Here is a 20,231-nt window from a genome sequence, read left to right as displayed (position 1 = left end):
GACAATCATTTTGAAGTATTTAACGCATTTTGTGTAAGCACAATATGGTTATCCTACTTAAGAAATTAAACATTGATGAAATACTGTTATTTAAATATATATCCTATGTTCATATTTCTCCACTTGTCCCAGTAATGTCCTTTATAGTATTTTTTCTAAGTCCAAGATTCATCTAGGATCACACATAGTATTTAGTTATCGTGTCATTTTAAAATCATTTAATCTAGGGGAGTTTCTAGCCCACAGTAATCTTCATGACATTGAGTTTCAGCATTTGAACCAGGTTGTTCTGAATTGTGCCCCTCAGTTTGAATTTACCTGATTCAGGAGCTTGGTGATCAGTCCTTTATTGTTGGTGTTTGTTTTTTTTTTTTTTTAAGTTTTCTAAGAGGAAATATTTGAATATTTGAACATGTACATAGAGAAAGCAATATAATACACCTAATACCTATAATACCCAGCTTTATCAGTTATCAATGCATGATTAATTTTGTTTCCTGTGTAACTCCTCCTATCCCAGATTATTTAGAGCAAAACTCTAGACTTTAGATCATATCTTCAGCTGGAAATATTTCCACATTTTGCTCTAAAAGATAAAGGCTTAGAAAAAAATAGTCTAACCACAATACTATCTTAACATAAGAAACAGCCTTCCTAATAGAAGTACATGATGGCACTTATGCAATACTCTTGCCAAAACTTTTACCTCATTTTGATTAACTGTCTAGATAGTACTAGTTTACTAGAATTACAGAAATGAGAAGAGGTTAAGCAACAGAATGATGATGAAGTCCGAAAAATCCAGAGCATGAGATCTCCATGAGAGAAATGATAGAAACATAATAAAAGGAAAAGGAAATGTGAACCTGTTGATTGAAAAAGACTGAAGAGACACATAAACCAAATATAATGTATGACTTTTTTTTTTTGGATCCTGATTTGAACAGACTATTTTTGAAAGATAAAAAATGGTAATTTTGGGAATTTGAATGCTGACTTGCCTTTTTGTGGTACTGTTAAGCAATTCTTAAGTGTTTAAGCTGTGACAGTGGCATTAGAGTTAAGTTTTCCAAAGTCCTTACCTGTTTGAGATATGTACTGAAATATTTATGTGTTAAAGGATATCTGGGACTCGTTTCAAAATATTGTGGGGAATGGCCCTACGTTGATCACTGTTGAAATTAGGTGGTGGATGTTAGCAGTTCATTATTCTCTTCTCTCGCCATTGTGTGTGTTTAACATTTTACGAATGAAAAGGTTTTCTTAAGGTAAGGGCTAGTGGTAAATTTGTTTCAGATTATTTGTAATGCACATAGCATTGTTGTTATTACTATAAAATTATCCCCAGTGTTAACCTCCTTCAAAATGTGACCACATAATATTGTGTTTTTTCTGAATTGTGAGATTTATTTTTCTATTTCTGTCACTTTTATTTAAGGTAATGAGTATGGTGTCAGGATTTACACCATTAATTTCTGCAGGTATCTTTTCAGCCACTCTTTCTTCAGCATTAGCATCCCTTGTGAGTGCTCCCAAAATATTTCAGGTACGTGTTTTTATATTACAGGCTTTATTAAAGGGAGAGTTAAAGTAATGCTTCTTAATTTGGAATTGTTGCTATTTATAAATTTATTTGCTTCTTTCAACCATATATACACATATATATGATATATATATGCACATAAAGACATACATAATTTTACGTGTATGAATGAACGTGAATATGTTTATTTATATAAACATTTGTGCATTTGCCTGCTGTCAAGGTATAGTCTGAGTTGTCTTTTTAGAAGTGCTGGATGTTTGCTTTTTTGACATATTTAGCATACATTTTCAAGATGTCTAAGGTATAGGAATGCAGTCTAAGACTGCAAATAGGAAGTAGCAAAATATCTTTGTTCTAGTCAGTATGATGTCAACCTAAATATTTTATTTTACAAATATTTAAGTACGTAACGTGTGCTACACATTGTGTTCATTACTTGAGGGTTATAATGATGTATAGGATAGACATTATCTCCTTTTAATGAGCATTAAACAGCTGAATACTGATGGGAAGTACTTTTTATTGCTAAATCAAATAAATGAATGTTGATTCTGCAGTCTTGTTCTTAATGCTCTATTTATAGCCAATGAGTATACTAAAGGTAGAAAATATCATTTAAGACAGTGTTCAGCAATGTTTTAAGAAAGGTAGTTAAGTTTTATAGTCAGGATTTTTATCTGCTTTAAGATTTCGGCTTGTTTTTCTTAAAATAGGTCACAACTATATCATATTTATCAAGCTTCCAACTTTGTTTTTACTTGTATGCCTGCTTCTCTGATTTCTTCTTCATAAAATTTAATTTCAACATGGGGATAGGGTAAGGCAGATAGAAATTTTGACTAGCATCCTTCTGATGTTCGAAATGTTTGAATTTCCTTTACATTTTGTAGGTGAAGCAGTATGTGGGACAGGATAAAAGAGATGACCAAGAATTAGAAACTTGAGTCTCAATCCTGATTAACCTATTAGAACTATCAGCAAATCTATATAACTAATTTTAATATATTTCATTTTAATGTTTTCTTTCATTAGGCTTTATGTAAGGACAACATCTACCCAGCTTTCCAGATGTTTGCTAAAGGTTATGGGAAAAATAACGAACCTCTTCGTGGCTACATCTTAACATTCTTAATTGCACTTGGATTTATCTTAATTGGTTAGTTATATAAATGGTGTGTTATTGTAGATTTTTGGTGCATCTATATTCTCGACATTGAATTATTAAATTATTAACAATGTTATCTTGGTATACTAAGTCTCTTTGTAATCAAAGAAAGTTTATAAAGTACTGTAACTAATAGCACTCAGTACATATTTGCTGAAATTATTGCCATTACCTAGTTCTCATTAGAGCTAAAGGGAATTCCTAGGTTATTTTTCCTAAAACAAATGTGATAATGGCATAAGGAAAAGGATTCCAGTGTCCCCTGTGACATCAGTGCCTTTGGTGATCTATTTTTTTGGCACTCTGCCTCTGATCACAAGTGAGCTCTGTTGGGTCTTCCACTGCTAAAGACAACATTGGACTTTTTAAGGTTTAAAGAATTTTGTCTAACCTCTGAGACTAGTTGACATTAAAAGGCTGATGTACCACCAAGTGTTGTGGGACTATGTGGAAACTAACTCCCATTTGATGCCATTAGATGTGTATTTGGTGTAGCCACTTTCGGAGAACAAATGGGCAATATCTCGTAACCTTTTCTGTGATCAGCCGTTTTCCTTCTAGGTGTGTGCCCTGTAGAAACTTGTATATATACTTAAAGAGCCATGTACAATAATGTTTCTAGTATTATTCATTATAGTGAAAAATGAAAGCAACCTAGATCAATAGAAGAAAAATATGCAGCAGTTAAAGGAATAAACTTGGTTTTCATATTTCAATGTGGATGAATTTCAAAAATAAATGTAAAAGATCAAATTTCAGAATGATACATATGGTATGCTATTTACATAACTTTTAAAACACGCAGAACAGTACTATATGATGCATATAGACTATAAATGTCATCAAACTATATATGACTGGACAGAATATACCAAGTTTGGAGAAGTGTGAGATAAAGTATAAAGGGGATTCAATAGTTTGCATAGGATTGGATTCCTGAAAAGTAAAGTAAAGGAGGCATATATGGCAAAATCTAAATGTTTATGAAATCTGGATGGTAGTTATGGGGTGCTGTGTTGTTAACTAAAGATTTGAAATGCTTCGTAATTTTAAAAAGTTAAATGTCTAATACGTCAATAAATCTCACACGTGTTTGTTTTGCAGCTGAACTGAATGTTATTGCTCCAATTATCTCAAACTTCTTCCTTGCATCATATGCATTGATCAATTTTTCAGTATTCCATGCATCACTTGCAAAATCTCCAGGTAATTTTACATTTTTTATGGGGAGGGGGGAGGGATTGCATTGGGGAGTTATACCTGATATAAATGATGAATTGATGGGTGCTGACGAGTTGATGGGTGCAGCACACCTACATGGCACATGTATACATATGTAACCTGCACGTTATGCACATGTACCCTAGAACTTAAAGTATAATAAAAAATAAAAATAAAAAATAAAAAAAAATAAAAAAAAAAGTTTATAAATATTATTTTTGATTTCAAAGAAAATAAAAGTATTGCCACATTTTAAAAGATATTATGTGTGGGATTAGTTCATTAATGCCAAGTCTGCCTTTATAGTTAATTCAAAGTAAGTCTTCAAAGATCTCTTTATCTGTAAGTTTACTGACAATATTGTTTGTCTTCAAAGCGTTTGGTAGCATTAATCTCTAATTCTGATAACAATTCGAAAAATTGTTACTTTTTGAAAAACTAGTTTTTCAATCTTTAGCTGATTTCTATTTTAGTTCTAAGAACATCATTATGATGTAGGTTACCTGTAAGAAAATGGTTTTAATATAGTGAATTCTGTAAAATTCTGACATAAGGGGTCTCTATCAACTGTAAATATATGAGACTTTTCTTATAAACTGTGACGACCATTGCAAATCAGAAAAGGAACTGAAGGAACAAAAGCATTGTTCCTTTTAAAGATTGGAAAGTCTGAGAACAGGGAAGATAAAGTATGAGAACTTTGGACACAAACATTCTAGCATCAGGTTTTTACTTTAAATATATAAATTTTATTGAAATGATCTTTTAAAATAATTTTGCCTGTGGAACTACTTACCAATGAAAATTTAAAAACATGGTCTTCAACATTTTTTAAAGTGGGCTTCCTTCATAAATACTTCACTAAATGGGAAGGTATGTGTTTCTGTAGTCAGCTCTTAGTTCTAGTAAGTTGATTATGTTTTTAATGATTTTTATGAACATTTTGTTTGAAATGTCTTATATATTCATTAGACTGTGGATATGAGTCATCCTAGAACCAGAAAATAAAGCCTAGTTACTACTAAGGATTCAATTTGAAACCTTTTTTTTTTCTTTTTAAACCTTCTGTAGTTTTTAACATTCACCTAAGGTAGGTTGATGTACTCTTTTAATGAAGAGTTTATTGAATACAGAACTAGTAGGATACAGTAATGTGGAAATAGATATTACCTTTTCATAGTCATCAAGAATTGTCAAATTCAATTGTGATCAATAATAGTCTTTGACTTCACTTTTCAGTATTATACTTAATGCTTAAAGTCCTCTCAGTGTGACAGCCCGAAAGAATGTTATTTTTTGAATACATATGTACCATTATATAAAGCAGATGAAGTATTTGCGTGACTTTTATTTATTTGTTATTGTTAGGATGGCGTCCTGCATTCAAATACTACAACATGTGGATATCACTTCTTGGAGCAATTCTTTGTTGCATAGTGATGTTTGTCATTAACTGGTGGGCTGCACTGCTAACATATGTGATAGTCCTTGGGCTATATATTTATGTTACCTACAAAAAACCAGGTTAGTGGCCTTTTTTGTTTGTATCCCAAGCTAGAAAACATCTAGAAGTTGTTATTTTTCATTTTAAGCATCATCTTTTGTATATGTGAAAGCTACTTTATATAAAACCTAAAATACATTATTTCCAAACTCTTAAAAGTTTTATTTTTTTCAAATACATGTAGTTTTAATAAAACAGTTACTTCGAGATTTTTTATTCTTATGGTTTCCATTCTTACTCATAAATTAAATTGATCCTATTTGTAGAAAAATAATAAACGCATATAATTAACATTTTGCTGCACTCACTATATTTTAAAATTATCTTTTGAAAGGATCCAGTTACAGTACTGTGGTAGCTATATAGCCTAATAAGCTAGGCTATTTATATATATAACCTACTGTGGTCTTAGAACTGTATTGAATAACATGGAGTTAACAAAATATTGGAAGATATAGTGTCTTTCCCACTAGGATACTGTATAGCAAGGGAAATTGGACAAACTTATTTTAACTGGGCAATGATTAGTGATTTCCTAGTATGTCATATTGATAACAGCTAAATGTATCTCCATGTAAGATGATGATGCTAGAGTATGTTAGGATTGGTCCCAGTATTGAGCGTTATAACCTGTGACACAAGAAAGACCTGATGAGAAAGTCTTCATTTGGGCTTAATAGAATAGATTGGGAAGAGATTACAGGAGGAGTTTCAGTAAGAATACATTTTGTAATCCAGATATAAAATGATGAGCTTTTAGATTAAAGTGGTAGCTCCAGAAATGAAATAAACCATTTTAGAAGAAATTATTTCTCTAACATACCTATGAAGTCTGTAAATTAACAAATGTCTAAAATCATTTGAAGTTCAAGTTGTTTATTCAATAAGAAATAAAATTTTCCTGTTCAAATAGCCCAGACAGTTAAGTACTATAAACAAGTATTTCTTAACAATTAGAAATTTGCTCATTTCCCTTTAGACCTTTGGCTATACAAACAATAATTTTAACATATTTATTTGTGAAACTCTTTTAGAGTTGTATGCACAGCATGTCTGCAGCCCTATCTCAGTCTTTTCTAAATTATACTTTTTCTTTAAATGAATTATAGTTCAGATTGTCAGTCTTAATATCTTGCTGTATATGTGAACTATTGAAAGTACAATAATGTATTTCAGCAGCTGACTTTTTAAATGTGAAAGCATGTTTAATTCTCTGTGCCTCAGATTCGCTATTGATTGGTTGTTATTATTGATGTTAATGCTGCATGAACATTATCTTTCCACAGATGTGAATTGGGGATCCTCTACACAAGCCCTGACTTACCTGAATGCACTGCAGCATTCAATTCGTCTTACTGGAGTGGAAGACCACGTGAAAAACTTTAGGTATGTGATAAAGAAGGAAACATGGAAGCATTTTTTTTTTGCTGGCTAGTCAGTTCTTATTTTTCAGTGACATTTTCTTGTGCATTTCACATTTTTAATTGGACTAGGGCAGTTTAATTATTCAAGAACAAAATTGTACAAAGAGAAAAATTAATATCTACCTTAAAAAATGGTATGAGGGTTTTGGACTTTTCTACTTGAAGACTTTTAAATGATGCGTATCATCAAGTCAAAGTTTTATTTTCTCCATGGCCATTAAAGTTATGTAACTGTATGAGATTCATAAAGATTTTTTGACGTGCCTTATTTTGTACATTACCAACACACTAAAATTGTTAGTTGTATCTTATCAGTGATTAACTGGAAGCAACTTATAGTGACAAAGAATCAGTGCTTACACTAAAGAGCATTTATTACTATTTTCCTCAATAAATGACTTTAAGAATATATTACCTTTTTGGATGGGCATGGTGGCTCATGCCTGTAATCCTAGCACTTTGGGAGACTGAGGCTGGGGGATCACTTGAGGTCAAGAGTTCGAGACTAGCCTGGCCAACATGGTGAAACCCTGTCTCTACTAAAAATACAAAAATTAACCAGGCATGGTGGCGCATGCCTGTAGTCCCAGCTACTTGGGAGGCTGAGGCAAGAGATTGGCTTGAACCCAGGAGGCAGAAGTTGCAGTGAGCCAAGATCATGCCACTGCACTCCAGCCTGGGCGACAGAGTGAGACTCCGTCTCAAAAAAAAACCAAAAAAAGAATATATTATCTTTCTAATAGTTTATTAACCCTCAGTATAAACTTTCTTTAATCATGAGTAATCCCTCCTTATTGGCTTCTGCATGATAAACACAAATCTTTCCTATGTTTAAAGAAACGCTGAAACATAGATAAGTGTCAAAAGAATTGCTCTACCCAGTCTCCCTCCCAGTCAAAGTAATTGTTTATTTTTTTGTTACTTTTTTGAATTCCCCTCTTCCTTTTTGCTAGAATAAAAAGTTCTCAGAGACCACACGCAGGTCTTCAGCTTTAGTGTAGACAGAAATGGAGAAGAAGGAATGAGAGCCCTGGGAGGAAAACTTTTCACTTCAGCATATTTTGGATAGTGATGTCAAAGATAACAGAAAATAGAAATTATTCTTTTTATGTAAAAAGTTGTATCCTAGAACTGAGAGTATGACCAAGAGTCTATGTTTATTTGCCATTAATTTAAAAAACAAACAAACAAAAAAACCTGTTGCTTTGGCTCATTGTAGTAAAGGCAACATTTAAAAAAAATTATTTTTGGGCATGGTGGCTCATGCCTGCAGTCCCATCACTTGGGGAGCCTGAGGCAGAAGGATCACTTGAGCTTAGGAGTTCGAGACCAGACAGCTTCAGACCAGGCTAGGTCTGCAACAGTTGATCTGATAACCAGTACAGATATTGGGCAGGTAGTATCTGTAGCACAGAGACGTTGGATAAAGGGAGAATTTATGTCCCAGGCCAGATGGAGCCGGATGTTGAGAAATTTCACCACACTACTCAGAATGATGTATAATTTAAAACTTATGAATTGTGTATTTATGGAATAAATGGAATTATGGAATACACATTTATGGAATGTTCTATATTCTGAAACAATGGAAAACAAAGCTGCAGATAAGGGGGGACTAGTGTACTTTTTGATTTTTAATTTTGGGTACTATCGACTGATGTCTTTCATCTACATATGCCTACCACATGCATGCATCCTTACCTTTATACCCCATCCTCCCAGTATGTTTTATATCATGATTTTGATTATATCAATCATATTTGATATTTCTATTTTTAAGACTTTTAAACCTGCTGTAACAGCTGAGCCATGTAGTAAATTACTGCTTTTTCTTTGCTACATAGCTTTTTTGTTTCCCCAAAAGTAATAATTTTTCTTCTTACTTAACTATATTCATCACTGTCTTGACCTTCACCAAACTTGCTGAACGATTTTTGTTGTCTTCACCTTGTAGTTTCTTACTGTTTACTGTTTCTTTAATTTTTGGGATTTAGCCTTGTCTGAAATGAAGTATCTCTAATACTTGGCCAGGGAAGTTCGGCATTGGTGAGTGGAGCTTGTCAGTTGAAATCCTTAATGTGGATTAATGTGGCTTTGCTGGAAAGAAAGGCTTTCTTTTTGATCTGATTAGATTTTCCAGAAAAGATTCTTTTAATCTTCTGCTTGTAGGTAGAGCGTTCTGGGAGCCAAGTGGAGAAAGGAGCTTAAAGGTTTCAGGGTTCAGTATATACATGTTCTTTAAACTCTCCTGTTAAAAGTAGCTTACTTCTGCCCCCAGCTGTTGCTGGTGACTCCCAGACCAGGGGCTCTCTCCAGCAAATAAGCCCCAGCTTAGCAGGGTTGGGAAGGGACAGGGACAGTGACCTGTCACAGTGATGGAAATGATTTAGATCCATCTAGTTACTTCTTGTGTAAACTTTTACTTTCTTTAACACACTGTTCTGCCATGTCCAGAGGGACCTACTGTTCCTAACTCCTAGGCATTTTGGTGATTTTTAGATGTAAAATCAGGTAGTTTCATAGCTTTCTCATGTGCTTTTCAGATTTCGTTTTTTCCTGATTTGTCAAATCCTTTACTTTTCTTCCAGTTGCTTTCTAGCTTTCAATATTTCAATGCACTTGTGTTCTAGATATTTTTGTGGTTTGTGACTTTAAAAAAATCTCTATGTCATGGAGAGCTTTGAGAAAGGAGATAAGGCAGATGTGCACTCTGCTGCTGTTACTCAAAGTCATCCCTAATAAACTTTGTACTGTACCATTTTTGGTATGATAAAACTGTACCAAATGACATCTTTGTGGTTTATTATTTAGTAGAGGTAGGGGCTACAAGTTAATTTCTCACAATAACGGATTATGTTAGTTAGGGTATGGGTTAAACTACTGTAACAAAAAGACTGAAAAATACAGTGGCTCAAACAAGAGACACATTGGTGTCACATGGTTGTCCAGAAGTAGAGAGATGGTTCGTGGCAGGTAAGCAGATTTGCTATACTTTGGTCACTCAGGACCCACATTCCTTATCAGTCATTCCCTAGCTGTTTTTGTTCATGTGGTCAGAGTCATCACCGCATCCATAGTCTAGCTTTCTGGAAAGGGGGAAGAATGTATGGAGGCAGCATAGATTCCTTTTTTAAAGGACATGCCCTGGAAATAGGAACATACTTACGGGCTATAAGTTAGTCATTGGGCCACATGTAGCTCCTAGGAAGACTAGGAAATACGCTGTCTGGCTAAGGAGTTATGTAACTTGCTAAAGCTCAGAAAGCCTGGAGCATGATCTCATGTCTGATTGCCTCAAAGCAACTCTCCCAGACAGAATTGCTTTACCAGCTCATTTGCTAAAATTCTAAGTAAGATGGTATTTTTTGAAAAGTTGTTATTTAGGTTTTCATGCTTATTTTAAGGACTCCTCTAAAAGTTAATGTTTAAGTCAGAACTTGTAGTCTGCAGTTCACTTTCTATTATAGTTTATTTTGATTATATAAATCCTTGTCTTAAAGAATTTTTGCCAACCTGTTTGGACCTACCAAATGGAGACTTGTATATTTTTTTCATTAAATATCAGTGATTTCCATTTCTAGTCAGTGAAAATCAAGAGTTACAAATATATGAAAGGCATGCCACTGTCTCACATTTGCAAAGGCAATTGAATTCAGTTTTGGCTTTCATTATTGATAGCTAGAATTAAAATTTCTAGTTCAAGTAGAAATCTTTTTTTCACCATAGGTGATTTTACTCACGTGACAACAGTGATTAATGTTAAGCTAGATTAGAGAGGGCTGATACCGTGAAGTAGTAGTAATTATGAAGTGATCAAGCTGAGAAGGAAAGTGACCTGTTTGTACATGAAGGCAAAGCTGTGCTTGCAGGAAGTTTTGCAAACTCTGTGAAAGAATTATTAATAGAATATTTATTACCTTTAGAAAATGAAAAATTGTTACATATTTGAAGGCAAAGCTGTGCTCGCAGGAAGTTTCGCAAGCTCTGTGAAAGAATTATTAATAGAGTATTTATTACCTTCAGAAAATGAAAAATTGTTACGTATTTTTTTAACTAGCATGATAATTTCTTTCTGTAATACCTACCAGAATCTTGATGTATAATATTACTTGTTATTGTAGAGGGACATTTGGCATGATGTTTGTTCCACGATTTTGTTTCTGCATTTCTCATGTACCACGAAGTCCAGGTTAAAAATATTATTTTTGAGGATCCTGTGGCCTGTGTTTTGAGGACAGTTGAATACAGAAAGCTTCTTAGAGAAACAACTTAAAATCATGTTCTTGTTGCCAGAAACACAAATTTATCTAAATTTGTCTTTTCATCTTAAATTAGGCCACAGTGTCTTGTTATGACAGGTGCTCCAAACTCACGTCCAGCTTTACTTCATCTTGTTCATGATTTCACAAAAAATGTTGGTTTGATGATCTGTGGCCATGTACATATGGTAAGTATCAATTTTGTTTTCTTTTTCAAGTTTTTTAAAGTTTTATTTTGGGTTCAGGGATACATGTGCAGGTTTGTTATATAGCTAAACACAGGGGTTTGGTGTACAGATTGTTTTGTCACCCAGGTAATAAGCATAGCACCCTGTAGATAATTTTTTGATCCTCACCCTCCTCCCATCCATTAGCCCCCAGTGTCTGTTTTTCCCTCCTTTGTATCTTTATGTACTTAATGTTTAACTCCCACTTATAAGAGTGAACATGGGGTATTTTGTTTTGTGTTCCTGTGTTAGTTTACTTAGGATTATAGCTTCTAGCTACAGCCATGTTTCTGGAAAGGAAGTGGGCTCATTCTTTTTTATGGCTGCGTAATATTCCATGGTATATATGTACCTCATTTTCTTTATCCAGTCTACCATTGATGGGCATTTAGGGTGATTCCATGTCTTTGCTACTGTGAATGGTGCTGCAATGAACATGTACATGAATGTGTCTTTATGGTAAAACAATTTATGTTCCTTTGGAGATATGCCCAATAATGGGATTGCTGAGTCAAATGATAGTTCTGCTTTGAGCTCTTTGAGAAAGCCAAATTGTTTTCCACAGTGGCTGAAGTATAATTTATATTCCCACCAACAGTGTATAAGTGTTTTCTTTTCTCTGCAACCTCACCAGCATCTGTGTGGTTTTTTTTTTTTTTTTGGTTTTTTTTTTTTTTTTTGACTTAATAATTGCCATTCTGACAGGTGTGAAATAATTTTTTTATACTAAAATATTTTTATGCTGTATGTAATTTGTAATTTATAGGGCTTTCTAGATTGGAAATAATTTGACAAACAAACCTGTTTTTTTTTTTTTCAGGTAGTTGTTTTTTTCAAAATATTTTTGCCCTTAAATGGTCTCAAAGTAGCATTTTGGAACAGATACTGAATTTTGAGCTCTTATTATTTTTCTTATTCATTATGAGTAGATTTTAACAAACTGTGTTGTCCTTATAGAGTGGTTTGGCTTTTTGATACTTATGGAGTCAAAATTCACTGTTATTTTTCTCATTAATATGTCTGAAACTGGGCCCCTTCCTTATACCTTATACAAAAATTAAGATGGATTAAAGACTTAAACGTAAGACCTAAAACCATAAAAACCCTAGAAGAAAACCTAGTCAGTAACATTCAGGACAAAGGCATGGGCAAAGACTTCATGACTAAAACACCAAGAGGAATGGCAACAGAAGCCAAATTTGATAAATGGGATCTTATTAAAGTAAAGAGCTTCTGCACAGCAAAAGAAACTATCATCAAAGTGAACAGGCAGCCTACAGAATGGGAGAAAATTTTTGCAATCTACCCAACTGACAAAGGGCTAATATCCAGAATCTACAAGGAACTTAAACAAATTTACAAGAAAAAAACTACCCCGTCAAAAAGTGGGAAAAGGATCTGAACGACACTTTTCAAAAGAAGACATTTATATGGCCAACAAACATATGAAAAAAATCTCATCAGAGAGAAATGCAAATCAAAACTACAATGAGATACCATCTCATGCCAGTTAGAATGGTGGTTATTAAAAAGTCAGGAAACAACAGATGCTGGAGAAGATGTGGAGAAATAGGATTGCTTTTACACTGTTAGTGGGAGTTCAAATTAGTTCAATCATTGTGGAAGACAGCATGGCGATTCCTCGAGGATCTAGAACCAGAAATACCATTTGAGCCAGCAATCCCATTACTGGGTATATACCCAAAGGATTATAAATCTTTCTTCTATTAAGACACATGCACATGTATGTTTACTGCGGCATTGTTGACAACAGCAAAGACTTGGAACCAACCCAAATGCCCATTAGTGATAAACTGGATAAAGAAAATGTAGCACATATACACCATGGAATACTGTGCAGCCATAAAAAAGGATGAGTTCATGTCCTTTGCCAGGGACATGGATCAAGCTGGAAACCATCATTTTCAGCAAACTAACCCAAGAACAGAAAACCAAATACTGCATGTTCTCACTCATAAATGGGAGTTGAACAATGAGAACACGTGGACACAGGGAGGGGACCATCATACAGCAGGACCTGTCAGGAGGTAGGGGTGTTTGGGGAGGGATAGCATTAGGGGAAATACCTAATGTAGATGACAGGTTGATGGGTGCAGCAAACCACCATGGCATGTATATACCTATGTAACAAACTTGCACATTCTGCACATGTATTGCAGAACTTGTGTGTGTGTGTGTATGTGTGTGTGTGTGTGTGTGTGTGTTTTATAAAGTCCCAAGAACACTTGGGAACATTTACTTAACAGAAAAAAAAAATGGGGGTTGGAAAAAATAGGCAAATTGTGATAAATATCTTCAGGGGGAAGTAGTATCTCTGGTATGTAAGAAGAGCAAAATGAATGCTGAATTTCTAAGTTCAAACACTTAGTTGCCAATTCTTTTTTGTTTTAGCCAGAAGAGAACTATTAAAAATAACGAACCTTTTTTAATCCGAAAGTAGTTTTTAGTTTTTTGACATTGTGGTTATTAAGAACAGACTGGATGATGGCTTACCTGTGCTGCATAAGAAATAGGGGTATTTGTTGGATTAGCTTCTCTCCCAAGTTCTGTTCTTCATCTTGCGTTGGTTCTAGAAGTGTGTGTTGTATACCTCATGTCTCATCCCCAGCTGGTTGTTCTGCTTATACAATGGCAAAGTCAAAGGGCGTGTGTGTGTGTGTGTGTGTGTGTGTGTGTGTGTGTGTCTAGGGTGGTGGAAGGATTCTTGGAGACACTGACCCCACTTGGGACTTGTGGAGTTTTCTAGTTTGTCTCTGAGCTGATCAGCTAAATCAAGGCTTGAGCATAAGACATTTACAAATGAGACAATTTCCCTACTACAAAAGGTAAATTATATTTTTACTTATTTACATTTAGGGTGTGTTCTCTTAAGCTTATTTTTGGATTTTTGTTTTATGTATTTGTGTATAAAACATTTTGTGTATTGCTTACAAGGATCAAAATAGAGTTATGAGTTAACAAAGCTCATTTAGTTTCTCCTGTTATTTCATCCTTTAACAGAATTTTGAAGAAAAATGCATTAATATTATATAGCTCACTTTGATTTTCAGTGATATTCTCAAGTTAGAATTAATAACACAGACATTTGGGAGTAACGAAAATCAAACTAGGGAAACTTTCTGTAGAAAAATAGAAGGTGGTTATTTTACTCTGTATAATACAATCTCTTCATTTTCAATAGCTTCTAACCTCTTTAATTTACTTAGAATGGAAACTTAATTTATTTTTAAGTCTGTGTTTCTTTTCTTCTTTCTATTGGCATCCTTGTGCCTTAGCTATTCCATCAACTCTACTTTTTTGTAATCTTATGTATTAAAAAGACTACATGAAAATAAAATGCTATTATTATACTTCTTCCGCCCCTACATTTAGTCACCTGTTTCAAGCCAGTATAACAGGATGAATGGTTTATGTAAATGTGAAGTAGATTACTTTTTAATTAAATATACTATTAATATTTTTATTCAAAGGGTCCTCGAAGACAAGCCATGAAAGAGATGTCCATCGATCAAGCCAAATATCAGCGATGGCTTATTAAGAACAAAATGAAGGCATTTTACGCTCCAGTACATGCAGATGACTTGAGAGAAGGTGCACAGTATTTGATGCAGGTAACTTTGTTAATGCTTTTCAAATGCCTACATTTTAGATTTGTATAAGCTTTTTAAAACTTTTTAATTCTAGATTTCATAGATTTCGTTCTTCATACTAATACAAATGATAAATCTTTTTTTATGTCTTTATTAAAGTAAACTACTTTGGGTTGCCTGGCTAGTTCGATCAGTAGAGCATGAGACACTGAAAGTAAACTACTAGGATTTGTATAATTCAGAATTAAAGGGACCGTAGAAATATTGTGTTGTTCTGTGTTAACTGTGTAATTGTGGAGCTACTTTGTTAAAGTAGAAGTGGGAGACTCAGAGTATTGTCTTCTGATCCCTTTTTGTTGTGTGTTTCTTAGAACTTGGTAAGCACAGGGTTAAGAATAGCCAAGGCAATCCAGGAAGAACGGACAGGGTAGGCTTGCTTGATGGGAAAGAAAGCCCTGTCAAAAAACTGTAGTAATTAAGACATTGTGGTGTTGAATATAGCGATAGACAGTTAGATGAATGGCGCAAAACAGAAGAAATAGCACAAAATATAGCAATAGACAGTTAGATGAATGGCACAAAATACCAGAAACTTAACATACATGACAGAGGTGCTATTGAAAGCATGGGCCAGAATAATTCATTATTTACGTGAAAAAGAGACTGGATCCTTATGAAAACCACACAAAACACATCTCCAGATGGATTAAACACCTAAATTTAAAAGGCCAGTTTGTTTTGTTTATAGAAAAAAATTCTAAAACAATTTTATGACCTTGAGCTAGGGAAGAGTGAGGCACCAAAAGTTGAGTTCAGTAGTTTTGTAGTTTAAAATTTTGAGATTCTAAAGAAAACATGAAAATAAGAAAAGGAAGCAGAGACCAAGGGAAGATAGTGATCCTGACATGTAATCAACAAAAGATATGGTCCAGAATACAGACAGAAATACTATGTCAGTAACAAAAAAAAAAAGCAAAATATATGTACAGAGAGGAAAACTAAATGACAGAAATAAAAATTGAAAGCACAATATACTCTTATTCCATATCCGTTAGACTGACCCCAAATTAAGTCTGCCAATACAGAGGGTTAGAAGTGGCATAGAGCAAACTGGTCCAACCCACGGACTACGTGTGGCCCAGGATGGCTTTGAATGTGGCCTAACCCAAATTCATAAATTTTCTTAAAACATTATGAGCTATTTTTGTGATTTTTTTTTTTTTAAGCTCATCAGCTATCATTAGTGTTAGTATATTCTGTGTGTGGCCCAAGACAATTATTCCAGTGTGGCCCAGAGAAGCCAAAAGATTGGACACCCCTGAAATAGAGCAACTGGAAATCTTTGAACTGCTGTGGTAATGTAGATTGGACAACAACGCTGTCCAAAATAGGAAAGCAACCTGGCAAAATGTCCTGCAAATTTGGTTTGAATATTCTAGGACGCTCTGTTCTTAGGTGTGCATCTCACAGGAACTTCTGCACATGTGAAGAAGGCTATATGAAACTTCAGGCCAGGCGCAGTGGCACACTCCTGTAATCTCAGCACTTTGGGAGGCTGAGACAGGTGGATCACCTGAGGTCAGCAGTTCAAGACCAGCCTGGCCAACATGGTGAAACCCTGTCTCTACTAAAAATACAAAACTTAGTCAGTTGTGGTGGCACACACCTGTAATCTCAGCTACCTGGGAGGCTGAGGCAAGAGAATCTCTTGAACCCCCGAGACAGAGGTTGCAGTGAGCCGAGATCACGCCAGCGCATTCCAGTCTGGGTGACAGAGCGAGACCCCATCTCAAAAAAAAAAAAAAAAAAAAGAAACTTCATGGCAACATCGTTTGTAATTGTGAAAAAGAATTGGAAGTAACAACCATCAATCACAGAAATGAAAACAGTACAGATGTATGGTAGAATTCTATGCAGTGGTGAAGGGGAGCTATCAACATGGATACACCTCAGGAACAGTGCTTAGGAAAAAAAAAAATAGCAAGTTTTAAAAAGTATAGGAACGATAAGAAGATTTAAATATTTTAAAAAGTAGTAAATTTTATATGTATGAATTCCTAAATGATAGAATACATAGTAAAAATGCAAAGAGAACGTGAAGAACATTGGAGGCTTTACTGTGTTTCTGTTGTTTCTTAATGGGGTGGTAGATATATGAGTGTTTATTACTTTATACTTTATTCCTTTTTGTATGTGAAATATTGAAATAGGTAGAATGCTACACTGGGTCATATGGTTATTTCTAGTAGGTAAATCTTGTTTCCTTCATATAATTTATAGGAACATTCTGATAACCAATTTATAGAAGCAATACATTTTAGGAAGGAAATAAATGAAAATTTTTCTTTAGAGCAGTGGTTGTTAAACTTCAGCATGCGTCAGAATCATCTAGTAGACTTGTAAAAACACAGATCGTTAGACCCCACCCCAGAATGAATCAGATCTGGGGTGAGGGCCCAGCGTTTGCACTTCCAAGAGAATTTGAGGTGATACTGCTAATTTGGTTCAGGGACTATACTTTAAGAATCACTGCTCTAGGAAGTCTCAGTGGTATAAATGATTCTTTTGTAAATTTGGCAGGAGCTAGAATTCATCCTCCAAATTACTCTCATCTGCCTAATAGATTTACTGCAGTGGGCCATGACAACTGTATCAGTGTGGGGCAAAGTTTTAGGATAAATAGAAGAATATTGTTTTGAGAAAGATACTTAGGAGACTGACTTTCTAGCAGAGCTGTCTAAGGAACTGTATGAAATATTATTACGAATAGGTGCCGGTTGCCTCTGTAGAACTAGTAACTGAAATTTTTAGTGTAAGTTGCCGCTGAGAGTATTTCTCTTTCCTTTCTACCATTGGGAAACCTGTTACACGAAGTGTCAAATGTCTTTTAGTTGTTTATTACCTTGGTCAAAAGAATTTTTTACATTAATTTGTTTGTACAGTGACTTTTAGTATAGTTGTAGAGCTGCTGTTTTTAGATGGTATTTGTTTTACTGGACTTACCCTCAATTTTTCTCTGTCCCCTCATCTTTCTAGTTACTAATTATAATCTTAAGCATCTATTTATCATTAAACCTGCGTGTTTTAAGTATCCAGCTTCCACAACAAAACTTTTTTTTTTTTTTTTTTTTTTGAGACAGAGTCTCACTCTGTCTCCCAGGTTGGAGTGCAGTAGCTGTAGCTGACTGCAGCCTCGACCTCCTGGGCTCCAGTGATCCTTCCACCTCAGCCTCCTGAGTAGCTGGGACCATAGGCATGCACTACCATGCCTGACTGGTTTTTGTAGTTTTTGTAGAGATAGGGTTTCACCATGTTGCTCAGCCTGGTCTTGAACTCTGAGCTTGAGCAATCCTCCTGCCTCAGCCTCTCACAGTGCTTGGATTATAGATGGGAACATCCATGCCCAGCCTAAGACTTCACTATTTTAAAGAAGAGACAATCTTATCACTGAATAGCTTGCTTAAAGACCTCTTTAAGCAAAGGGCATTAGCACTGCTAATTTTCTTGTTTTGTGTGTTTGTAATTTCCTTGTCCCTTTAAATTTTTTGTAACGCAATAGCCACCTGATTATCAACTCAGTTTTAAACCTTCATATTTAAATAGCAAAACTAAATACATTTTTTTTTTTTGTCAGCAAATTTTGACTTAAGATGCACAGAAAACATTGCTAAAGATTTGAAGAAATAACACAGTGGGAATGTTTGAAACTAGTGTAATAAGCTTCAAATGACTGCATTTTGCTAAATAAGTTTCAAATATGTAATCCATGAAGAACTCCTTTCCTATCACATAGTAAAGAGGTGTGTTCTGGAGAAGACATATTTTCAGTAGTAAATGACTCCACTGATAAACATATTGTTATTTGGACACTGAAAACATTACCTCTGACTGAATAGCTACTTTGATTGGAATTTGCAAAGGATTTAGGGATGAGAGTGATACATATGAAGTTTCAGTCATTCAAGGGAAGGTTATTGCAATAACAAAATTGAAAATATAAGTACACAGAGTACAGCAAGATGTTATTGTTAACTTTATAAAAATAAAACCTTTTAATTATTACAGGATTGTAACAAATTTCTGTGAGTGACCTGACAGTATTTTGTACCATTAAGAAGGTACTGGTTATCTTATGGCTTAGTTCTTTAAAAAGCTGTCAGCCTAAAGATATACTTGGTTTTCTTTTACTCCCCAATTCCTTCCCCGCCCCCAATTAAAAATATGCTGTGTGGTTAAGATAGTTTTAAAAAACTGAAATGAATATTTTTATCTGCCTCTTCAAGTCAAAGGTGCTTTCAGTATTGAATGGGGGGAAAATTTACTTCTTGAAAGAAGTCTGTACATGGATGGAACACTTTGAAAACAGATGTAAGCTTTACAGAGTTAGGGATATTTCTTCTGTCCTAATTATCCCAAGTAGCAGGTCAACACTTGATAAATATTTGAAATATTTGAATTAATTTTTTTTCAAAAAATGATATAGGTATGTCACAATCCCATGTGACCTCACACTATATATACAAATTTAATCAGTGACATGAATCATGAGAGCAAAACCCATAAAACTCTTAGAAGAAAACATAGCAATAAGACTTCATGGCATTGGATTTGTTAGTGAATTCTTAGATATGACACCAAAAGCATGAGCAACAAAAGGGACAGATAAAAAAGATTCATTGCAGTGTTGTTCACAATAGCCAAAAGATAAAAGTGTCTCCCAACAGATGAATGGATAAACAAATGTGGCGTGTGTGTGTGTGTGTGTGTGTGTGTGTTGTGTGTATGTAAAATGAAATATTATTCAGCCATAAAAAGGAACGAAGTTCTACAACATGGATTAACTTTGAAGACATTATGCCAAGGACGCATACTGTTATTTCACTCATACAATGTCTAGAATGGGCAGATTCATAGAGACAGAAGTGGATATTACCAAGGGTTGGAGGGAGAAGGGGATGGGTAATTATTACTTAATGGTTATAGAATTTCTGTTTGGGGTGATGAAAAATGTTTAGAAATAGATAGTATATTATATAACATAGATGTATAAGAAATAGATATATATGATATATAACACATATATAAGAAATAGATATATAAGAAATAGATGATTATATAACATTGCAAATATAATTAATACTATTGAATTGTACATTTAAAAATGGTTAAAATTACAATTTTTTATTTCTCTTTTTCTACAATAAAATACTAAAACGTGTGTGCACACCATCTTGGAAACAGAATTTTCTGATGTGTTTAGAAATCTTAGATTGA

General features: G+C 34.3%; 1 protein-coding gene across 3 annotated transcripts in view; it reads left to right on the top strand.

Annotated features, from left to right (window-relative positions):
- Positions 1–20,231, top strand: part of SLC12A2 (solute carrier family 12 member 2) — a 106,690-nt gene that overhangs the window by 63,319 nt on the left and 23,140 nt on the right. For all 3 annotated transcript variants that reach the window (XM_023196915.3, XM_023196899.3, XM_023196907.3), the window contains exons 11-17: positions 1,439–1,546; positions 2,579–2,702; positions 3,816–3,917; positions 5,301–5,456; positions 6,723–6,822; positions 11,196–11,307; positions 14,838–14,978. In XM_023196915.3, the coding sequence (XP_023052683.1) occupies positions 1,439–1,546; positions 2,579–2,702; positions 3,816–3,917; positions 5,301–5,456; positions 6,723–6,822; positions 11,196–11,307; positions 14,838–14,978 (843 nt within the window). The remainder of the gene's footprint in view (positions 1–1,438; positions 1,547–2,578; positions 2,703–3,815; positions 3,918–5,300; positions 5,457–6,722; positions 6,823–11,195; positions 11,308–14,837; positions 14,979–20,231) is intronic.

This window comes from Piliocolobus tephrosceles, chromosome 4 (genome assembly GCF_002776525.5).
Source record: "Piliocolobus tephrosceles isolate RC106 chromosome 4, ASM277652v3, whole genome shotgun sequence".
Lineage (NCBI taxonomy): Eukaryota > Metazoa > Chordata > Mammalia > Primates > Cercopithecidae > Piliocolobus > Piliocolobus tephrosceles.
The sequence above is the reverse complement of the archived record's forward strand: the minus strand, read 5'-3'. Positions and strand labels throughout refer to the sequence as shown.